General features: G+C 43.2%; 1 protein-coding gene across 10 annotated transcripts in view; it reads right to left on the bottom strand.

Annotated features, from left to right (window-relative positions):
• mecom (MDS1 and EVI1 complex locus) overlaps positions 1-20020 on the bottom strand; it is a 281521-nt gene that overhangs the window by 44985 nt on the left and 216516 nt on the right. For 8 of the 10 annotated variants that reach the window (XM_060943283.1, XM_060943279.1, XM_060943277.1 and 5 more), the window contains exon 3: positions 4127-4237. In XM_060943283.1, coding sequence (XP_060799266.1) covers positions 4127-4237 — 111 coding nt within the window. Of the gene's footprint in view, positions 1-4126; positions 4488-6291; positions 6860-20020 lie in introns of those variants that run through there. The other 2 variants (XM_060943285.1, XM_060943286.1) reach the window with 2 other exon arrangements.

Genomic DNA, 20020 nt, shown 5'->3' on the forward strand with positions numbered 1-20020 from the left:
TTAGATGTATTGAATACTGTTATGTTGAGTTATTCAAAACATAACTGTATTCAATACATCTAAATTAACACAGTTTCGTGGGACCGGTTGCCATAACTCGGTTAAGTAAATCCAATGTTTTATTTTTTTGAGTGTATGTACTCTCTGTGTCTTCTCTGTGTTCTCCCATACAAATATGAAATACAGAGAAAATCATGCGTTTGGCATTAAACCGAATGCTGCTTATGACAACTATTTCTACTGTGCTAACAATATTTATTTGAATGTGTGTGTGTGTTGTGAGAGAGAGAGAGAGAGAGAGAGAGAGAGAGAGAGAGAGAGAGAAAGGGAGAGTAACACTGTATGCTTGTATGTGTCTCGTGTGTGTTTGCAGTATTAAATCTACTGATAAGACAAAACTCTAAACTCATTATCGCAGTGCCTTAGAATAACACACTGATAAGTGTAAAAGTGTGCGAGTTCAAACTCAACCTTGGAACACACACTTCATCATCCTCGACCTTCATCACTCCCCGAGGGACAAAGTTCATCTCAGTGTTTATTACCTTCTGCTTAATGCTCTGGAATGATTAGGTGAATGAATACACTAACGCACAGTATGATATACACACAGACAACCCAGTACACACACACACACACACACACACACACACACACACACACACGACCTTGACATTGAGGAGCAAACAATCAGAGAGCGTCACACTCCCCTTCTCCCTTTCTTGCATTCTTTCCCTAATGAGAGGTCATTTCTTAGGCAGGTAACACCACACTCACCCTTTCCTGCTGAAACACACACACACACACACACACACACACACACACACACACACACACACACACACACACACAAAGCTCTACTCCATTGTGTAAGTGTGTATGAGAAGCGGATGTCACTCTGCCAATGTTCTCATAAACACAACCATTAGCTCTTCATTCAGCACTGCTCAAATGGACAACACTTCACTCTTACTAGCCGACGCCCGTGACTCACACACACACACACACACACACACACACACACACCAGATAAGATTGAGCAACCTTTTAAAGCCTTATCTCTTATTTCAGAGCTGCCCGAAATGTTCTTAATAATTAATCAGAAATGAAGATCAGCAGCTTTTCAGCACGTGGATCTGATTAACTCCGGTTAATTAATTTTCTGGAGTAGCACACACGTGCTCATTAACTTCGACAACTGCCTGAGAGGCACGTCCACAATCCACAACCAGAAAATAAATAAATAAATAAATAAATAAATAAATAATAAATTAAAAACCCGTAATACTAAAAGGCTAATGCAAACAACTTATACAGGGACTCGTGGCATAATCTAAGCATAAAATAAAATAAAATAAAATGTGTTTTAATTTAACTGAGAAAAATGTGACATGGTGAAGTTTTTAATAAAAAAAATTATTAATTTAATTTGAAATAATTTACGGAATGAGTCTCCAGTGTCAGCGTTTATCTGTAACTGACAGGTTTGCATGGTGCGTACACGAATCCTGAATCCGATACTCAGTAACTCGTAAGTGGGAAGTCAGAACTCGGAATGACATCATCGTGACTGTGATGCATAAGATGCTATTGATTATTTTCCTACAACAGCACGTCTCCAATTGTTTTATTGCTTATATCATGATCATGTGTATGTGAATGAACATTTTCTTCTCAAAAAAACCTCGACGTGCACCTTGAATTTGTCACATGTTCAAGAAGAAGAAGTCCATTGTCCATAAACAAAGAGGATTAATCAGAGCAGGAGGTTCGAATTTCTCAAAAGCTTCAAAGCACTGCTCGCTCGACCATCTCCTAATGATCTTTGTGCCGTGCCACTTTGGGGAACGATTCCTGAAGAGATACGATCCAAGGAGGCATTTTTTTCTGGAAATCTTTTATGCGTTCTATCAGTCTGAGAGCTGCGACTGAATAGCACGAGTGTTCTTACTCGGCTCTACGTCTCCTTTCCTGTCCCGCTCTTTCTCTCTTTCTCTCACTTATTAAAACATGAGGGCGTCCGGAAGCCATAAAGACTCGCAGTGTGTGTGGTGTGTATTATGAAAACGTTATCATCACCAGGCTTCGTGGTAAACGACCCGAAGAGGTGGTTATCTGTCTTCTGTCTCACTCCGTCCAACTCTCTGTCTCACATGAGGAGCACTGAAGGACGGATGGAAATGAAAAGTTGTTTTTTTTTTCTCATCGTGTTATTCTCAGAACATCACATTAGTTCGTGATATAATGTACTTTTAAGATTTTTTTAAAAAATTTGTTCAGAAATAGATATTATGGTCAAAGTTCATTAGAACCAACATCCATTTCACTCCACAGTATTTCCACTGCTAAGTTCTGTTTCTTCTCATCAGGAATTAAGGCGTGACAGTTCAGTTAGACCTTTCAGTCGTCCTCTGAAAAAAGAGTTGAATCAAATCTTGATGTTGGTTTGAGTCATGATGTGTGCTGTGAGATGTTCTGGACGCCATCTTGGAAAAATAAACCGAAATTCAATGGAAATTTCTTGAAACTGGTGGAACAAATTTCTTCACAGTTACAGTGAAATCGAATCTGGAAACATCATGAAGAAGAAGAAGAAGAAGAAGAGTAGGGGCGTCAGGAGAAAATAAATCCAGTTGGTCAAAAAAAGAGAGGAATTTGTTTTATTGTGTGTATGTTCTAAATATACAGTTAATTATCTTTAAAATAATGGATCGTTTGATCATTAAATTTGGCGCCGCCAATCCAGAGAGATCAGTGAAACTGTTCAGGTCTCATCATATTAGCAGAAAATCAAGTTTAGAAGAAATCAGCTGGAAACTTTGTGACGTTGAAATTAATGCATCGAATTTCTTTAGCCGACAAATTCAACCAATATTTATAGATTGTTTGTTTTACAGAATAATATTGTATTTTGGTGATGGATACATTATAAATAAACTAAGGAATGGATTTACACCAAAATGAGAAAAAGGATCCGTGGGTCATTTCTAATGCTCTCTTGTCACAAATCTCTATTTCTGTCTGAACTTTTGTGATTCGTTTTGAAATATAATTCACACTGACCTGAAAGAGTCACAACCCCGACGTTTGATTATGTCTGGGGATAAATGCAGGATTGTTGAGGGAATTATCCTGGAATTGTGTTGTAGAATATTTCAAAATATATGTTAACCAAAGCATCATATTTTAATTTGTTAATTTCTTTTCACAAATGAACTCCAAAAGTAAGATACATAAATGCCATAAAACATAAAACTGGAGTACGAGAGCAGGCAGTGAATCGGCTCAGTTTAGAGAGTATTAGTGACAGTGATGAATTCTTTTCATCGATAAAAATAAGACAAAGCGGACCGCTGCGGCACTTTTTCAAAACGATGTCGAGTTTTTTTTCTCTCTTTGAATATAACTCTGATTTAGCCCTCGATACACTTCATCGTCATGATATTTCATAATATTTTCTTGTGGTATAATATTCACTTCACACTTTGTCATAATAATAATAATAATAAAATAATAATAATAAAATAATAATAATATATTTTATAATAAAAAATAAAAATGAAAGGATGGAAAAGGGATTCGGTTTAGTTAAAGGTGTGAGGGTGAGAGTGTGACGCTTTGGGTTCAACTCAGATTTATGACTTTATATCGGATCGTTTCAGAGGATTCGGAACAAAGCACAAGTCAAAGAAGGTCACATCATAAATGTAATGTTAATGTTCTTTCTCTCTCTCTCTCTCCCTCCTCCAGGTGGGCAATAATCTTTACCATCTTTCATTCTTCACATTTCTTCAGTGTGTTAAAGTAAAAAGAGCCTCACGCCAGGCTCTGTGTGTGTGTGTGTGTGTGTGTGTGTGTGAGAGAGAGAGAGAGAGAGAGAGAGAGAGAGAGAGAGAGATCCAGGCCTGTGGTCTTCCACGCTGCAGCAAAGATACAATAATTGGGAAATGAAAACAGACACACTTGCGAAAGAGAGAGAGAGAGAATGTGAAGTGTGTGAGTCATATCACAACAGCACCTTTATACACTGCATTATACGGGCCATGCAGGTGTGTGTGTGTATGTGTGTGTGTGTGTGTGTGTGTGTGTGTGTGTGTGTGTGTGTGTGTGTGTGTGTTCCGCGTACCTGGTCATGTATTGGGAAAGCTGTGAGGTTGTACTGGTGGGGAGACGGCGATATCTGGACGTGTCTTAGCCAGCTTGTGCTATCACACACATGGCCATCGAGTCCAACCTTCTGTTCAAGAGAAAGAGAAGTGGGCGAGATAGATAGATAGATCGATAGAGAGAGAGAGAGAGAGAGAGAGAGAGAGAGAGAGGGAGAGAGAGAGTTACTCTTTGATCTTTTATCTTTTACAGGTTACTCAGCAGAGCCTCAACCACAAGCCACCCACCAGGCCAAGCAGGATCTCTCTCTCTCTCTCTCTCTCTCTCTCTCACACACACACACACACACACACACACACACACACACACACACAGGGTTCTCTTAACTAAAATGAATACACACTTTGGTATGGTTGTAGCATCTGTACCATGCAAACACACCCAGCTTGACGCACAGTGACGACAAAAACTTCAGATCGAGACAAAAGAACCCTGTGGATAATAAAACGTGTTGTTGATGGCGTCAATCATCAGAACCTCATCACTGTGGAGGACTGATGGGCTCATCGACAGCATGTCACATCACCAACAAATCACAATAAGGTTCTTCATAAAATGCACCGATTTAGGTGAAAAGTTCATGACAAAAAAACCCAAACAAACGTGGTTTATTCCATTTATTACAACGAGCAATATTAATGCTTTTCATAAAGAGGCTCAGCAGGAGTTCTTTATTTTGAAAGAAATAAATATCAGTGAGGATTTTTTTTAAAATAATATGAACATGATTTGTATGTGATTTCATTTTTTATATCAAGTGCGTTAGTTTTCACTAAAGCCCTTGTTTAGCAAAAAACAAACAAGCAAAAAAGCTCATTTACTTATGAATCAGTTTTAAAGAATTATAAGTTGAAAGAAAGAAAGAAAGAAAGAAAGAAAGAAAGAAAGAAAGAAAGAAAGAAAGAAAGAAAGAAAGAGGTGAGTGTCAGCACACACACACACACACACACACACACACACACACACACACACACACATCGAAGTCTTTCTAAAAGAGAGGAAACATGAAAGGTGTAAAAACGCTTCTCGTTTTTTTTTTAAATTGTCGGGTTATTAATTAATTAATTAATTTATTTATTTATTTATTTATCTATAAGGTAAAACATTGTGATTGCGGTGACAAATGTTCACTTTTAGGATGATGTTTTTAAATCCCTGTATTCGCCTCACTCTGGACTCTGTATTAACGTGATAAAGTCATCAGCTTCACTTTCTGTTCTTTTATCATTTTTGTTTTGTTTTGTTTTGTTGCTGAAGTCGGAAGCGGCCCCGGGTTTGTGGTTCTTCTCCACGAAACAAAACCTTAAAATTTTAATTCAATAAATTTCACAGGCACTCATCACTAACCCGTGTCCGAATGTATTATTATTATTATTATTATTATTATTATTATTATTATTATTTTAAACAAACAAACTCAATGAGATAAAACAAAATTAAAAAAAGATAAAATATATTTTAAAAATCGGCTGTCACACATCTGTTTTGTTTTTTTGTTTTTTTGTTTTTGCTGGGAAATTTTACATCTCAGCTCCATTTATTACAGCGTGCTATTATTATTATTATTATTATTATTATTATTATTATTATTATGTCCATTGTGCTGCTTGTTCAGTAAAACTAAATGCAGCTCTGAGTCCTGACTCGAACTCAGGAGGATCACAGAATATATTTATTCACCAAATTTCACAGGAATCATCCTGAAACTAATGACTCTGTGATCTGCGATTAATTTAAAGCCAATAAGCCCGATAAGATTTTGGAGTAAACAAACAAACAAACAAACAAACAAACAAACAAATGCGATGCAGAGCCCCTGCAGTGTGCTGGTGATGCAGCTCGTGTGAAAGTGCGCGCGCGCTCACTGATGATCGATGACTGACTTTTTTTTAACGGAGGAAAGTTCGGGCGCTTTTTAGCGCGCGCGCTGCGAACGGAGCTGCACTGAAACGCAGAGTGACGCGCCGCGGAAAAGATCCCGGTGATCCGGGACTCGAACCCGAGTCGCTCCTGAGGGCCGGGTCTGAAGCTCGGAGAGTTCAAAGGTGAAGATGGAGAGAGGAGATGAAGGTATTTGTGTCGCTGCACGCGCTCGAGCTCGAGCAGAAAACACAAAGCGCTTACCGTGACCGCGAGCTCGCGAGCTCCGATGCACAGCGGAAGAGTCAAAAGCCGCGCGCGCGCGCGCGCACGGACAGACAGACAGACAGGCAGGCAGACAGACAGACAGACAGGAGCACGCGGTCACAAAATCAGGGATGAGAAGGACAGCGTGACGTGCAGGGTCCCGGTGTGTGCGCGCGCGCGTGCGTGTGTGTGCGTGTGTGTGCGCGCGAGTTTGTGTTTTTCTCCCATGCGTCCACGTGCGTTGAAGAAATTGTTCCAGTTTTTTTTCCGGTGTCTGATTCAAACAAGCAAGCAAGCAAACAAACAAACAAACAAAGAAAAAGGAAACAACTTCAGCTCCTGCGCACGAAGAATGCAAACTTTTTGTCCTCCTGTCCTTCGGGTTCTGGTTGTGTCCTCGCGCGTGTCCTGTCCGCTCGAGCAAAAGACAGACCTTTCTTTTCTTTTTTCTTTTCTTTTCTTCTCTGTGACGTGATGCTTGCGGTGTCTCGTTAAAAGCGCATCCTCGCTCCTGTCTCGTCTCGTCCTGTCCTGCAGCGCGCTGTCCGGTCCGGGGGGAGAGGGAGGGAGGGAGGGAGGGAAGGAGGGAGGGAGGGGTGGGTGGTTGATGAGCACTGAGGCGCAGGGAAGGAGGGAGGGACGCAGAGAGAGGGAGGGAGGAGTGTCGGAAGTTGGGAGCGCAGCGCGCGCAGAGGCGCAGGGCAGGAGGAGGGTCACAGTCAGGTCGGACCCTCAGGCCTCACCCCCGCGTCCCAAACCGCAACTTTCTCCACTAAATGTTGCTGCATATATCCTGAACAGTACACTCAGGTCCTCAGGAGCCATCAGCGGCATCAGTGTGCGCACCACGGCGCACTGTTTCACCCCAGAGCTCGGGTCCAACCCTCTCCAGAACCATCAAGGAAATAAATGATCATCTCACTGACTCATGCCTGAACTCCGGTTCAACTTGAGCTTGAATGTGTAAGAAGAAGAAGAAGAAGGAAAAAAAAGTTATTAACGTGCAAACCGTGTCGCCTGATGGTGCATTCAGAGATGTGATGCGGTCTGATACTGAAAACAGAAGCTACACCTGCCACGAGGCTCTATAAAGAGAAGGCCAGGGATCCTACACACACACACACACACACACACACACATACACACTACAACAAGTACACACAATATTAGCAAGAAGTTCATATTTTGGAAAAAAAATATATAAGAAAATGTGTGCGTGTGTGTGTGCGAGAGAGAGAGAGAGAGAGAGATGGTGAACTGGTGCAGATTGTTTACAGAAAATTCCTGCACTCTCAGAAATAAAGGGAGCAAACTACACTCTGTCTTTATTCCTGCACGGCCCCATCAACACATTTAGTGTAACTTTAATCACCTTTACCATCAATCCACTGGTTATTAATGCGTAATTACATAAAGCGCATTATTCTATAGCTTGATTGCAGAAAGAAGGGGTCTGACAAAAAAGGTGAGGGGGCACAAACTTTTAAACTGATGATCAGGAGGCTGTAGTGCAGAAATCTATAGAATGAGACGTTTATTCCAATGTTCCTTATAATGTTTCAGCACTAGTGTGTGTGTGTGTGTGTGTGTGTGTGTGTGTGTGTGACGCGCTGATGGAGATTAATCACTCGGTGTCGCGGTTATCTGTGGCATTGAACTCGACGTTGAGATAATGTCCATTGTTTGTGAGATGTGGCGCAGAGCGGAGGAAGGACACAGCGGGGGGAAAATCCCGAGCGGACCACAGAGATTCCCATGCACCGGCGTTCCTTGAGAACTCCAGAGCGCTTCCGGTCCGCCGCGCATCGACTTCCTGCCATTCCTGGACCCGTCCATTACTGGAAGTCTTTTTCATTTCGCCATAAATCGCCAGGGCCCGAGCCACGAGCGCTTCTATTTTCTCCCTGTCAGGGTGAGCGATGGTGTTTTATGATCCATTGTGTATTAAATACGAGGAGGAATCTGGGAAGGTGATTGGCTCAGCCTGATGAAATGCATTATTATTATTATTATTATTATTATTATTACTGGATCATCCTCATGCATATTTATTTCTGTGAAAAGGAGGAACAGGAGGATGTAAAGATCTCCCGATGGCCCTGATGCCTTTTGCACCAGCAGGGTAACACATGGGGGGTAAAACACACGGGTTTGTCTGTAGATGGCGTTGTGAGCCGAATAAAGAGGAACATTTCTTTAGAGAAAGTTGTCCATTTGACTCGGTGTTCCGCTGACCCCCGGGGACAGGCCCCTCCCCCACCACACTGGGAGATTTCATTCGGTACATTCAGGGATGTTTATACTCGAGCCGAGAGTCTTTATTATCTACAGGCGCACATCAGGCGCAGTCACCAGGCGCACATCAGGCGCAGTCACTAGGCGCACATCAGGCGCAGTCACCAGGCGGCTGACTTTGTACCAACGCGCAGTTCCTGTGCACACATTACAGCAAACTCGCTCCACTCGACCACGATAGATAGATAAATTTATTTAGCTCTTCGGGGGAAAACCCCCAGCTCGCTCCGACACAATAAAAGTGAAGTCAATCCGATCTCATTATGCATTTAATCAACCGGCACCTGCAATAATAATAATAATAATAATAATAATAATAATAATAATAATAATAATAATGTTTTGTTTGTTCAGCCCATTCCTGAGTGCTTTATTTATGCGAATATGGTGTTGGATGTGAACTGGGATTCGAACTACTCACTGGTGCAGGAGGTGCACACATCAGGCATGTCCATTGGCACGTGACGTTGGAAAGGTTTTGCATGTGCACATCGAAATCTTCGTCTCTCTCTCTCTCTCTCTCTCTCTCTCTCTCTCTCTCTCTATCTATCTATCTATCTATCCACCTGACTATCTATCTATCTATCTATCTATCTATCTATCTATCTATCTATCTATCTATCTATCTATCTATCTATCTATCTATCTATCTGTCTGTCTGTCTGTCTGTCTCTCTCCATCTCTCTCTTTCTCTCCTCCCCTGAGCTGAGTTTAATGGAAACACTGTGTTCAAGGTGCATTCCAGCGAATCCTAACAGGGGAAAGGGGAGTTGGGGATTTCAGAAAGGGGTCTATAAGAGAGAGAAAAATAAAACCCGCACCCGAATCTACACAAGTTCAAGCTGCTACTGGCAGCAACCAGGAGCGACTTCAGACCTGCTCAGGACCCCGAGGCTTCCAGATCATTCACAAATGGATCATTCAAGTAGTCCTTCATAAAACCTGCACCCTTCAACCTGCAACCTTCATGCTGGGTGTGTTTACTTTTAGAGAAGGAAGCAATTTGCAGTTTAAGATGAAACAGCATTTCATTCAGAGAGAGAGAGCTGTGGAGGATGTGTGTGGAGGATGTATGCGGAGGATGTGTGTGGAGTATCTGGGCGGAAGATGTGTGTGAAGGATCTGGGTGGAGGGTGTGTGAGGAGGATGTGTGTGGAGGATGTGTGTAGAGGATCTGAGTGGAGGATGTGGGTGGAGGATCTGTGTGTGGCAGATGTGTGTGGAGGATGTATGCGGAGGATGTGTGTGGAGGATGTGTGTAGAAGATCTGAGTGGAGGATGTGTGTGGAGGATGTATGCGGAGGATCTGTGTGGAGGATGTGTGTAGAGGATCTGAGTGGAGGATGTGTGTGGAGGATCTGGGTGGAGGATCTGTGTGTGGAGGATCTGGGTGGAGGATCTGTGTGTGGCGGATGTATGCGGAGGATCTGTGTGGAGGATGTGTGTAGAGGATCTGAGTGGAGGATGTGTGTGGAGGATCTGGGTGGAGGATCTGTGTGTGGAGGATGTATGCAGAGGATGTGTGTGGAGGATCTGGGCGGAGGATGTGTGTGGAGGATCTGGGCGGAGGATGTGTGTGGAGGATCTGGGTGGAAGGGGTGTGTGGAGGATCTGGGTGGAAGGGGTGTGTGGAGGATCTGGATGGAGGATGTGGGTGGAGGATCTGTGTGTGGCAGATGTGTGTGGAGGATGTATGCGGAGGATGTGTGTGGAGGATGTGTGTAGAAGATCTGAGTGGAGGATGTGTGTGGAGGATCTGGGTGGAGGATCTGTGTGTGGCGGATGTATGCGGAGGATGTGTGTGGAGGATGTGTGTAGAGGATCTGAGTGGAGGATGTGTGTAGAGGATCTGAGTGGAGGATGTGTGTAGAGGATCTGAGTGGAGGATGTGTGTGTGGCGGATGTGTGTGGAGGATGTATGCGGAGGATCTGTGTGGAGGATGTGTGTAGAGGATCTGAGTGGAGGATGTGTGTGTGGCGGATGTGTGTGGAGGATGTATGCGGAGGATCTGTGTGGAGGATGTGTGTAGAGGATCTGAGTGGAGGATGTGTGTGTGGAGGATGTGTGTGGAGGATGTATGCGGAGGATCTGTGTGGAGGATGTGTGTAGAGGATCTGAGTGGAGGATGTGTGTGGAGGATCTGGGTGGAGGATCTGTGTGTGGAGGATCTGGGTGGAGGATCTGTGTGTGGCGGATGTATGCGGAGGATCTGTGTGGAGGATGTGTGTAGAGGATCTGAGTGGAGGATGTGTGTGGAGGATCTGGGTGGAGGATCTGTGTGTGGAGGATGTATGCAGAGGATGTGTGTGGAGGATCTGGGCGGAGGATGTGTGTGGAGGATCTGGGCGGAGGATGTGTGTGGAGGATCTGGGTGGAAGGGGTGTGTGGAGGATCTGGGTGGAAGGGGTGTGTGGAGGATCTGGATGGAGGATGTGTGTGGAGGATCTGGGTGGAGGGTGTGTGAGGAGGATCTATGTAGAGGATGTGTGTAGAGGATCTGAGTGGAGGGTGTGTGTAGAGGATCTGAGTGGAGGGTGTGTGTGGAGGATCTGAGTGGAGGATGTGTGTAGAAGATCTGAGTGGAGGGTGTGTGAGGAGGATCTGAGTGGAGGACGTGTGTGGAGGATCTGTGTGTGGCAGATGTGTGTGGAGGATGTATGCGGAGGATGTGTGTGGAGGGTGTGTGTGGAGGGTGTGTGTGGATGATCTGTTTGGAGGATCTGTGTGGAGGATGTGTGTGTGGATGATCTGTGTGGAGGATCTGTGTGGAGGATGTGTGTGTGGATGATCTGTGTGGAGGATCTGTGTGGAGGATGTGTGTGTGGACGATCTGTGTGGAGGATGTGTGTGTGTAGGATGTGTGCGGAGGATGTGTGTGTGGATGATCTGGGTGGAGGATGTGTGTGGTAGAGGTCTGCGTGGGTCGGATTTTTCAGTCCCGCTCCCGCCCACATTGTGCAGTCCCGCTCCCGCCCGCTCCCGCAAAGAATTATGATTTTCAGTCCCGCTCCCGCCCGCGCCTGCCATATTTTGTCCCGCTCCCGCCCGCAAATCCCGCATGATGCAGACGTTCGCGTTATTTCTCAGGAAAGTTCTTGTCTTGACACAGCGTGATGGTGCCCCGCCCCCTACTTTGAGTGGATTTGAGCATAAATATCTACAGCTCACGTTCATGTTTGTTATTATTTACCTTGTTTCTGAATTCGGAATGTTGAAATGGCAGCATGTAGACTTAATAATAATAATAATAATTATTTAAGTAGGCTAATCATTTAAGTATGTGCTCTCCCGTGGTGCGTCTCCTATGAATAATTAGTGTGAAAGGAGAGATGGATCGCACTCTTGAACTTATTCTTTTAGTTACATTTCTTTTCAGTTGTTTTTAGCAGCAGAAGGAGACAAATGTTTGAGCTGTTGCCTTCATCAGTGTCTATAATAATAATAATAATAATAATAATAATAATAATAATAATAAACAATAAAAAAAGACAGGCGAGCATGTAATTCCAAGTGGAAATTTGGTATATTTATTGTTCAGCCATACAAAACATTAAGCTAACCCAGTTTACATTTGTAAAGCATTTCTAACTAGAATATCCTAGTATGTCAGAACCTTTTGGCACTTATCACAGCAAGCAAAGGGCAGCTGATTTCCCTCCGCGTCGTACACGAGTGAGAATGATTTCCAAATGTCCGATTTCAGGACTCTAGACTTTTTAACGGTAAATGTACCTCTTTTTAAAGCAGCACTTACTTTTGAAGAACTGTGAGCTTCAGTAGAGGAGCTCTGCTCTTCTGCCATGATCGGAGATCTCAAACACGGAAGAGGAAAGGAATCGGAAACATGCGAGAGATTTTTATCCTCTCCTGGATCAGAATCAGAATCAGAATTCTGATGACCAGCTCATCTAAGGTGTCATTGAGGCATCATGTTAGTGTGGGTCACTGGAGGCTGGGTGTGAACGACGAGTCATTAGAGTGATCAAAGGATTGCCCGTTAGGGTGATAAATGACAATCTGACTCTCTCTGCAAATTTAGGCATCTTAAAATGTTTTTATTAATGCCAAATAAAATATCCAGCCAAATTATATATGATAGACATAAATTAATAATTTATAAATTTTATTTTAAACACCTTTTTAGTTAGCGGGACTGCAGCTTATCACCGCTCCCGCCCGCGCCTGCATTGTGCACTCCCGCCCGCGCCCACGCCTGCAATGAGCTTTCAAAATTTGTCCCGCGCCGCACTGCTTTGCGGCGGGTCCCGCGGGTCCCGTGGGACTCCCGCGGGAGTGCAGGGCTCTAGTGTGTGGAGGATCTGGGTGGAGGATGTGTGTGGAGGAGGTGTGTGGAGGATGTGTGTGGAGGATCTGGGTGGACAATCTGTGTGTGGAGGATGTGGGTGTGGAGGATGTATGCGGAGAATGTGTGAGGAGGATGTGTGTGTGTGTGTGTGTGTGTGTGTGTGTGTGTGTGTGTGTGCACGATCTGTGTGGAGGATGTGTGTGGAGGATCTGGGTGGAGGATATGTGTGTGGAGGATATGTGTGTGGAGGATCTGGGTGCAGGATGTGTTTGTGGAGGATGTGTGTGGAGGATGTGTGTGTGGACGATCTGTGTGGAGGATCTGGGTGGAGGATCTGTGTGGAGGATCTGTGTGTGTGGAGGATGTGTGTGGAGGGTGTATGTGTGGAGGATGTGTGTGGAGGATGTGTGTGGAGGATCAGTGTAGAGGATGAGTGTGGACGATCAGTGTGGGGGATGTGTGTGGAGAATCTGTGCAGAGGATCAGTGTGGAGGATGTGTGTAGAGGACGTGTGTAGAGGACGTGTGTGGAGGATGTGTGTAGGGGATCTGGGTAGAGGATGTGTTTGCGGAGGATCTGAGTGTGAAGGATGTGTGCGGAGGATCTGAGTGCAGAGGATGTGTGTGGAGGATGCGTGTGGAGGGTGTGTGTGGAAGATCAGTGCAGAGGATGTGTGTGGAGGATGCGTGTGGAGGGTGTGTGTGGAAGATCAGTGCAGAGGATGTGTGTGGAGGATGCGTGTGGAGGGTGTGTGTGGAAGATCAGTGCAGAGGATGTGTGTGGAGGATGCGTGTGGAGGGTGTGTGTGGAAGATCAGTGCAGAGGATGTGTGTGGAGGATGCGTGTGGAGGGTGTGTGTGGAAGATCAGTGCAGAGGATGTGTGTGGAGGATGCGTGTGGAGGGTGTGTGTGGAAAATCAGTGCAGAGGATGTGTGTGGAAGATCAGTGCGGAGGATGTGTGTGGAAGATCTGTGGGGTTGTGCCTGATTGTTCTCCATGTTCCTGTGAGATGCACAGAAAGAGCCACCGCTTCCGTGACGTCGCACCAACACACACACACACACACACAGCACTGAATAAACGCACACTTCAGTTACTAAGCTGTATGGAAGTGCAAAATAAAACACCTTTGCATCATTACGCACATTAAAAAAAAGTCTTGGGGCCGTGTGCGTGTGTGTGCGTGTGTGGCCAGAAAAAAAAAAAATTTAATCAATTAAGTTTAATAAGACTGGAGTCCTCCTCTGGCGCGCCTCTTACTATTAAACTCGAAGAGAGGAAATGAAAGTGGAAAATGCAAAAAACTTTTTTTCTTCCCCAAGACTGTGGAAGTGTGCCTCAGAGAGAGAGAGAGAGAGAGAGAGAGAGAGAGAGAGAGAGAGAGAGACCCTGCTCTCCCGCTGCTGCCCCCCGCACAGTAAATGACCGCTGTATGCGCGCTCCCGCTCCTTCACTGCGCGCCCCCGCCAGCGTTTATCCTCTGAGCCCAAAGGAAATATCCTGCAAATCAGCTCAAGCTAAGTTTTATAAACTAATAAAGTTCCAAAGGAAAAAAATATGACTGAAAATGAAATAACTTGGTGATAATTTCCTAAACATTGGCTTGTGCTCACAAAGTTAAGTTTATATATATATATATATATATATATATATATATATATATATATATATATATATATATATATATATAAAATTTAATTCATGAAATATTCTCCACGCTGCCTTGTGATGTTTTCCAAACTAATAAAGTTCCATAGGAGGAAAAACAGACTAAAGATGACTAAAAAAACTACAAGTAAAAAATAAACCTCTCAGGAATATCTTACACATTGGCTCAGTTATATAAACAACAACAACAACAACAACAACAACAACAACAACAACAACTGTGAAAATAATTATTCAACAGCTTGACTCATACTAAGCTATAAACGAATAACATTTCAAAGAAAAATAGACAAAATATATTACAGATCAGCTTGTGCTGAAAAAGGTATAGATACACAAATAAAAAAGTAAAAATAAAAAATCAACCAAATATAATTGATTTATATTTATTTGTGCTTAAAAACTCAAAGTTTCAAAGAAAAAAAAAAAGAAAAAATATCCTACAAATTGGCCTGAACTTACAAATTGATATTGATGGATATAAAACAAACAAAAAAACCAAACAAACAAGACAAAAAAATTAAAAACAACCCTTCAAATTGGATTGTCCGAACAAAGTTATTTAAACTTTCTATTTAAAAAAAATGACAAAATATACTATATCTTGGCTGATGTTAACTAACTAACTAACGAACGAACGAACGAATGAACGAAAAGTCATGCAGAGCATGATACTTGCAAAAATCACACACACACAAAAAAACCCCTGGAAGTTATGGGCGATTAGGTGTTTTTACAAAATTTGACCTTGGTGACCTTGACCTTTACCCACCAAAAACTAATGATGTCTTTGTGTGACCTTAGTGAGTTGTCCTGTGCATTTTGGTGAAGATTGGTCAAGAAATGATGACACTAGAGCACCAAAAACAAACGGACAAATGGACAGATCAACATACTTGCAAAAATCTCTGATTTTCACAAGTAACAAACAAACTTGACAAAAAATACTTTAAATTGGATTGTGTGAACAAAGTTATTCAAACTTTATATTTAAAAAAAACATGACAAAATATACTACATAGTGGCTGATGCTAACTAACTAACTAACTAACTAACTAACTAACTAACTAACTAACTAACTAACTAACTAACTAACTAACTAACTAACTAACTAACTAACTAACTAAACAAGCAAACAAACAAATAAATTGATGGAAACTATTGTCAAAAATTTCCAAAAATCCCAGAAAACTCCAGCAGCTGTGAATATTATATCTGTCCAGGGCATGTAGAGTTCACATCAGACTGTTCTAGATTGGATTTTAGTACAAACTGCAATCATCTTGTGAGAGATTCCGTCTTTGTCATGACTGTTCTGTCCATTTTAGAGTCATGGAGAAAGGAAAAGAGATGGATGGAGATACAGAACTGGAACAAACATTCAGTGGTGTTTTATGAATAAAAGAAAATCTCTAAATTCAATTAAATATAAAAGACTATTTATTTTTGAGTAAATGATGAATTAGCAAGGACACGATCCTTATACACATGTTAATCAGACCTACTGTTCAACACCAAGATGATTCTGATCAAATTTTAATATTTTCTAAGAATTCACTTTAAAATGTCGGTTTCGGATCGTGATTAAAGGCCATGGCTCTTATTGATGACTGTGTATAACTGTACATCATATCACTCCGTATATTTTTATCCAAATACAATGACATTAATCGGAAGTTCAGTGTTTGTGAAACGGACATCGAGTCACTTTCTTGGTGTTCACTCAGTGAAGCAGTGAAAGCGAGAGACTGTGTGTGCCGTCCACTGTGACGTTAATTGCTTTGACAGCGGGAGCACTGCGATGTGACTCGTGGACCCTGAATGAAACACGGAGCAGCAGCCCTCCGGCACAATGAGCCATTCAACCCCAGACAAGACTCCTGAAGGGGTGGAGGAGGAGGAGAAGGTGGAGGGGTGAAGGAGGGGTAGAGGGGGTGCTTACAAAAACATCAGCGCTAGAAAGTCTTCACATTGCTTTAAAATGTCTGTCCTGGGTCTGAGTCACACATCCTACACTGTACTATACTCAATCTTCTCAATACTGTTGAAGATCCACGCAGGTCCAAGCTGGACATCACTTCCTGTCTACACATGTAGAAGACGAAGAGTTATGAGTTATGAGTCGGGTTCTTCTCAAGGATCCTCTGACTTGTTCATTAGGAATCTGCCGAAATTAAAAATTAAATTGTGCTTAAAATAGGTCCGGAATAGAGGTCTGCGCTGGTCGGATTTTTCAGTCCCGCTCCCGCCCGCGCCCGCATTGTGCAGTCCCGCTCCCGCCCGCTCCCGCCCGCATTGTGCAGTCCCGCTCCCGCCCGCTCCCACAAAGAATTATGATTTTCAGTCCCGCTCCCGCCTGCCATATTTTGTCCCGCTCCCGCCCGCAAATCCCGCATGATGCAGACGTTCGCGTTATTTCTCACGAAAGTTCTTGTCTTGACACAGCGTGATGGTGCCCCGCCCCCTACTTCGAGTGGATTTGAGCATAAATATCTACAGCTCACGTTCACGTTTGTTATTATTTACCTTGTTTCTGAATTCGGAATGTTGAAATGGCAGCATATAGACCTAATAATAATAATTATTTAAGTAGGCTAATCATTTAAGTATGCGCTCTCCCGTGGTGCGTCTCCTATGAATAATTAGCGTGAAAGGAGAGATGGATCGCACTCTTGAACTTATTCTTTTAGTTACATTTCTTTTCAGTTGTTTTTAGCAGCAGAAGGAGACAAACGTTTCGGCTGTTGCCTTCGTCAGTGTCTATAATAATAATAATAATAATAATAATAATAAACAATAAAAAAAGACAGGCGAGCACGTAATTCCAAGTGGAAATTTGGTATATTTATTGTTCAGCCATACAAAACATTAGGCTAACCCAGTTTACATTTGTAAAGCATTTCTAACTAGAATATCCTAGTATGTCAGAACCTTTTGGCACTTATCACAGCAAGCAAAGGGCAGCTGATTTCCCTCCGCGTCGTACACGAGTGAGAATGATTTCCAAATGTCCGATTTCAGGACTCTTGACTTTTTAACGGTAAATGTACCTCTTTTTAAAGCAGCACTTACTTTTGAAGCACTGTGAGCTTCAGTAGAGGAGCTCTGCTCTTCTGCCATGATCGGAGATCTCAAACACGGAAGAGGAAAGGAATCGGAAACATGCGAGAGATATTTATCCTCTCCTGGATCAGAATCAGAATCAGAATTCTGATGACCAGCTCATCTAAGGTGTCATTGAGGCATGTTAGTGTGGGTCACTGGAGGCTGGGTGTGAACGGCGAGTCATTAGAGTGATTAAAGGATTGCCTGTTAGGGTCATCAATGGCAATCTGACTCTCTCTGCAAATTTAGGCATCTTAAAATGTTTTTATTAATGCCAAATAAAATATCCAGCACAAATTATATATGATAGACATAAATTAATAATTTATAAATTTTATTTTAAACACGTTTTTAGTTAGCGGGACTGCAGCTTATCACCGCTCCCACCCGCGCCCGCAATGAGCTTTCAAAATTTGTCCTGCGCCGCACTGCTTTGCGGCGGGTCCCGCGGGACTCCCGCGGGAGTGCAGGGCTCTAGTCCGGAATTGTGCCACTAGGTCTGTAGCACCAGAACCAGACTTGTAGCACCAGTACCAATAATTACCTGCTCTCCAAAACCATTTCCAGTTTCTGATTTGATTGATCACTTCTACAATTTATCTGCTTTGGTGATATTAAGCCTCAGCCAGCTAACAATCTTTGGTTCCCAGAACATTCCAGGAATGTTATTTATGGTTTCCAGGCAGGAACATTTGCTTTACATAAATATGTTAATATTTGGTTGTATGTTTCGGTTAATGGAACATTCTGCTAACGTTTGTAATGTAGGACTATTTGGAGAATGTTTGGAGAACATTCCTGTTTGGTTGTAACATTAGTGTATAAAAGGAGGAGGAGTTAGTGTAAAAAGTAGGAGGAGGAGTTGTGTATACGTAAAAGGAGGAGGAGTTAGTGTAAAAAAGAGGAGGAGTTAGTGTATAAAAGGAGTTAGTGTATAAAAAGAGGACGAGTTATTGTAAAAAAGAAGGAGGAGGAGTTAATGCATAAAAGGAGGAGGAGCTAGTGCATAAAAGGAGGAGTTAGTGTAAAAAGGAGGAGTTAGTGCATAAAAGGAGGAGGAGTTAGTGTAAAAAGGAGGATGAGTTGGTGTCTAAAAGGAGGAGGAGTTAGTGCATAAAAGGAGGAGGAGATAGTGTATTGAAAAGAGGAGGAGTTAGTGTATAAAAGGAGGAGGAGTTGTGTATAAAAGGAGGAGGAGTTAGTGAATGGGCGCTAACCCGCTGCAGTGGCTGAGCTGTATTACTGTAAGGTTTTCACTGTTTCGTTGCCATTTTGACGTTTTCAGCTCTCTGAGCTTTGCATGAGCTTCATGGAGTTTTGTGGGCGTGACTAAATGTAAATCAGCAGTGCTCTGAACGCACTCGGCTGGTAGATTTACAACCGCTTGGCGTTTATTAACACATAAACACGAGGACCAAGCGAATGAAGCGTTTGTAAATCGGACTACGTTTGACCTGCGAAAACATTCACACACACAACGTCACTGAAACGGTGATAAATGAAGCTCATTTAAAGTGAAGTTGTATTTATACAGCCAGTTGAATCGACAGTAGTCTGGTATTAAAGGTTACTGAGAACCTGACGAGCAGCAGGGCCGAGGAATGTACCGCCAGCGGGGGGGAGTGAGGGGCTGCAGGGCAGGCGACGTTACAGCCCATGATAACGGTATACATCCCTTGTGGATAACTCGCGCGCACACACACACAGGCCACACTGTGTGCAGGGCCGCAGGGTGCGATAAAACCCCGCGCCGGTGTCAGAGGTAACGTTTTGAAAGCATAAATTAGGCGAAGTGGAGAGGAAAAGGAGGGGAGAGTGCGTCCCAAACGCCACGGGACACACTGGAAACTTCAACAAGTCATCTCTACCCACAGAGCGCCTGCTTTTGCCTCTCACTTACTCTCTGCCTGTGTGTGTGTGTGTGTGTGTGTGAGGGGGATGGGCTCGTAATTAGACCATGTTGTTGGAGCCTGTAGTGAGAGCAAATTGCTTTTTAAACATCCAATGAAATCATCTTTAAAGTGTCGATTGTGGACCAGAGGAGACTCAGCAGATCAGACAGTGCTGACGGTTCAGAGTGACGCCGATCCAAAAGAAGCTCAGGTTCCTTCACACAGAACTTTTCATGCAATTGGAAACCAGACACTTTTAAAGTAGCCTCATTAGATCCAGAGCTTGACCTCTCCTCTCACCTCCTCTCTTATCCTCTCACCTCCCCTCCTCTCACCTCCTCTCTTATCCTCTCACCTCTCCTCCTCTCTTATCCTCTCACCTCCTCTTCTCTCTTATCCTCTCACCTCCTCTCTTCTCTCCTCTCTTATCCTCTCACCTCTCCTCTCCTCTCCCCTCC

This window comes from Neoarius graeffei, chromosome 16 (genome assembly GCF_027579695.1).
Source record: "Neoarius graeffei isolate fNeoGra1 chromosome 16, fNeoGra1.pri, whole genome shotgun sequence".
Taxonomy (NCBI): Eukaryota; Metazoa; Chordata; class Actinopteri; order Siluriformes; family Ariidae; genus Neoarius; species Neoarius graeffei.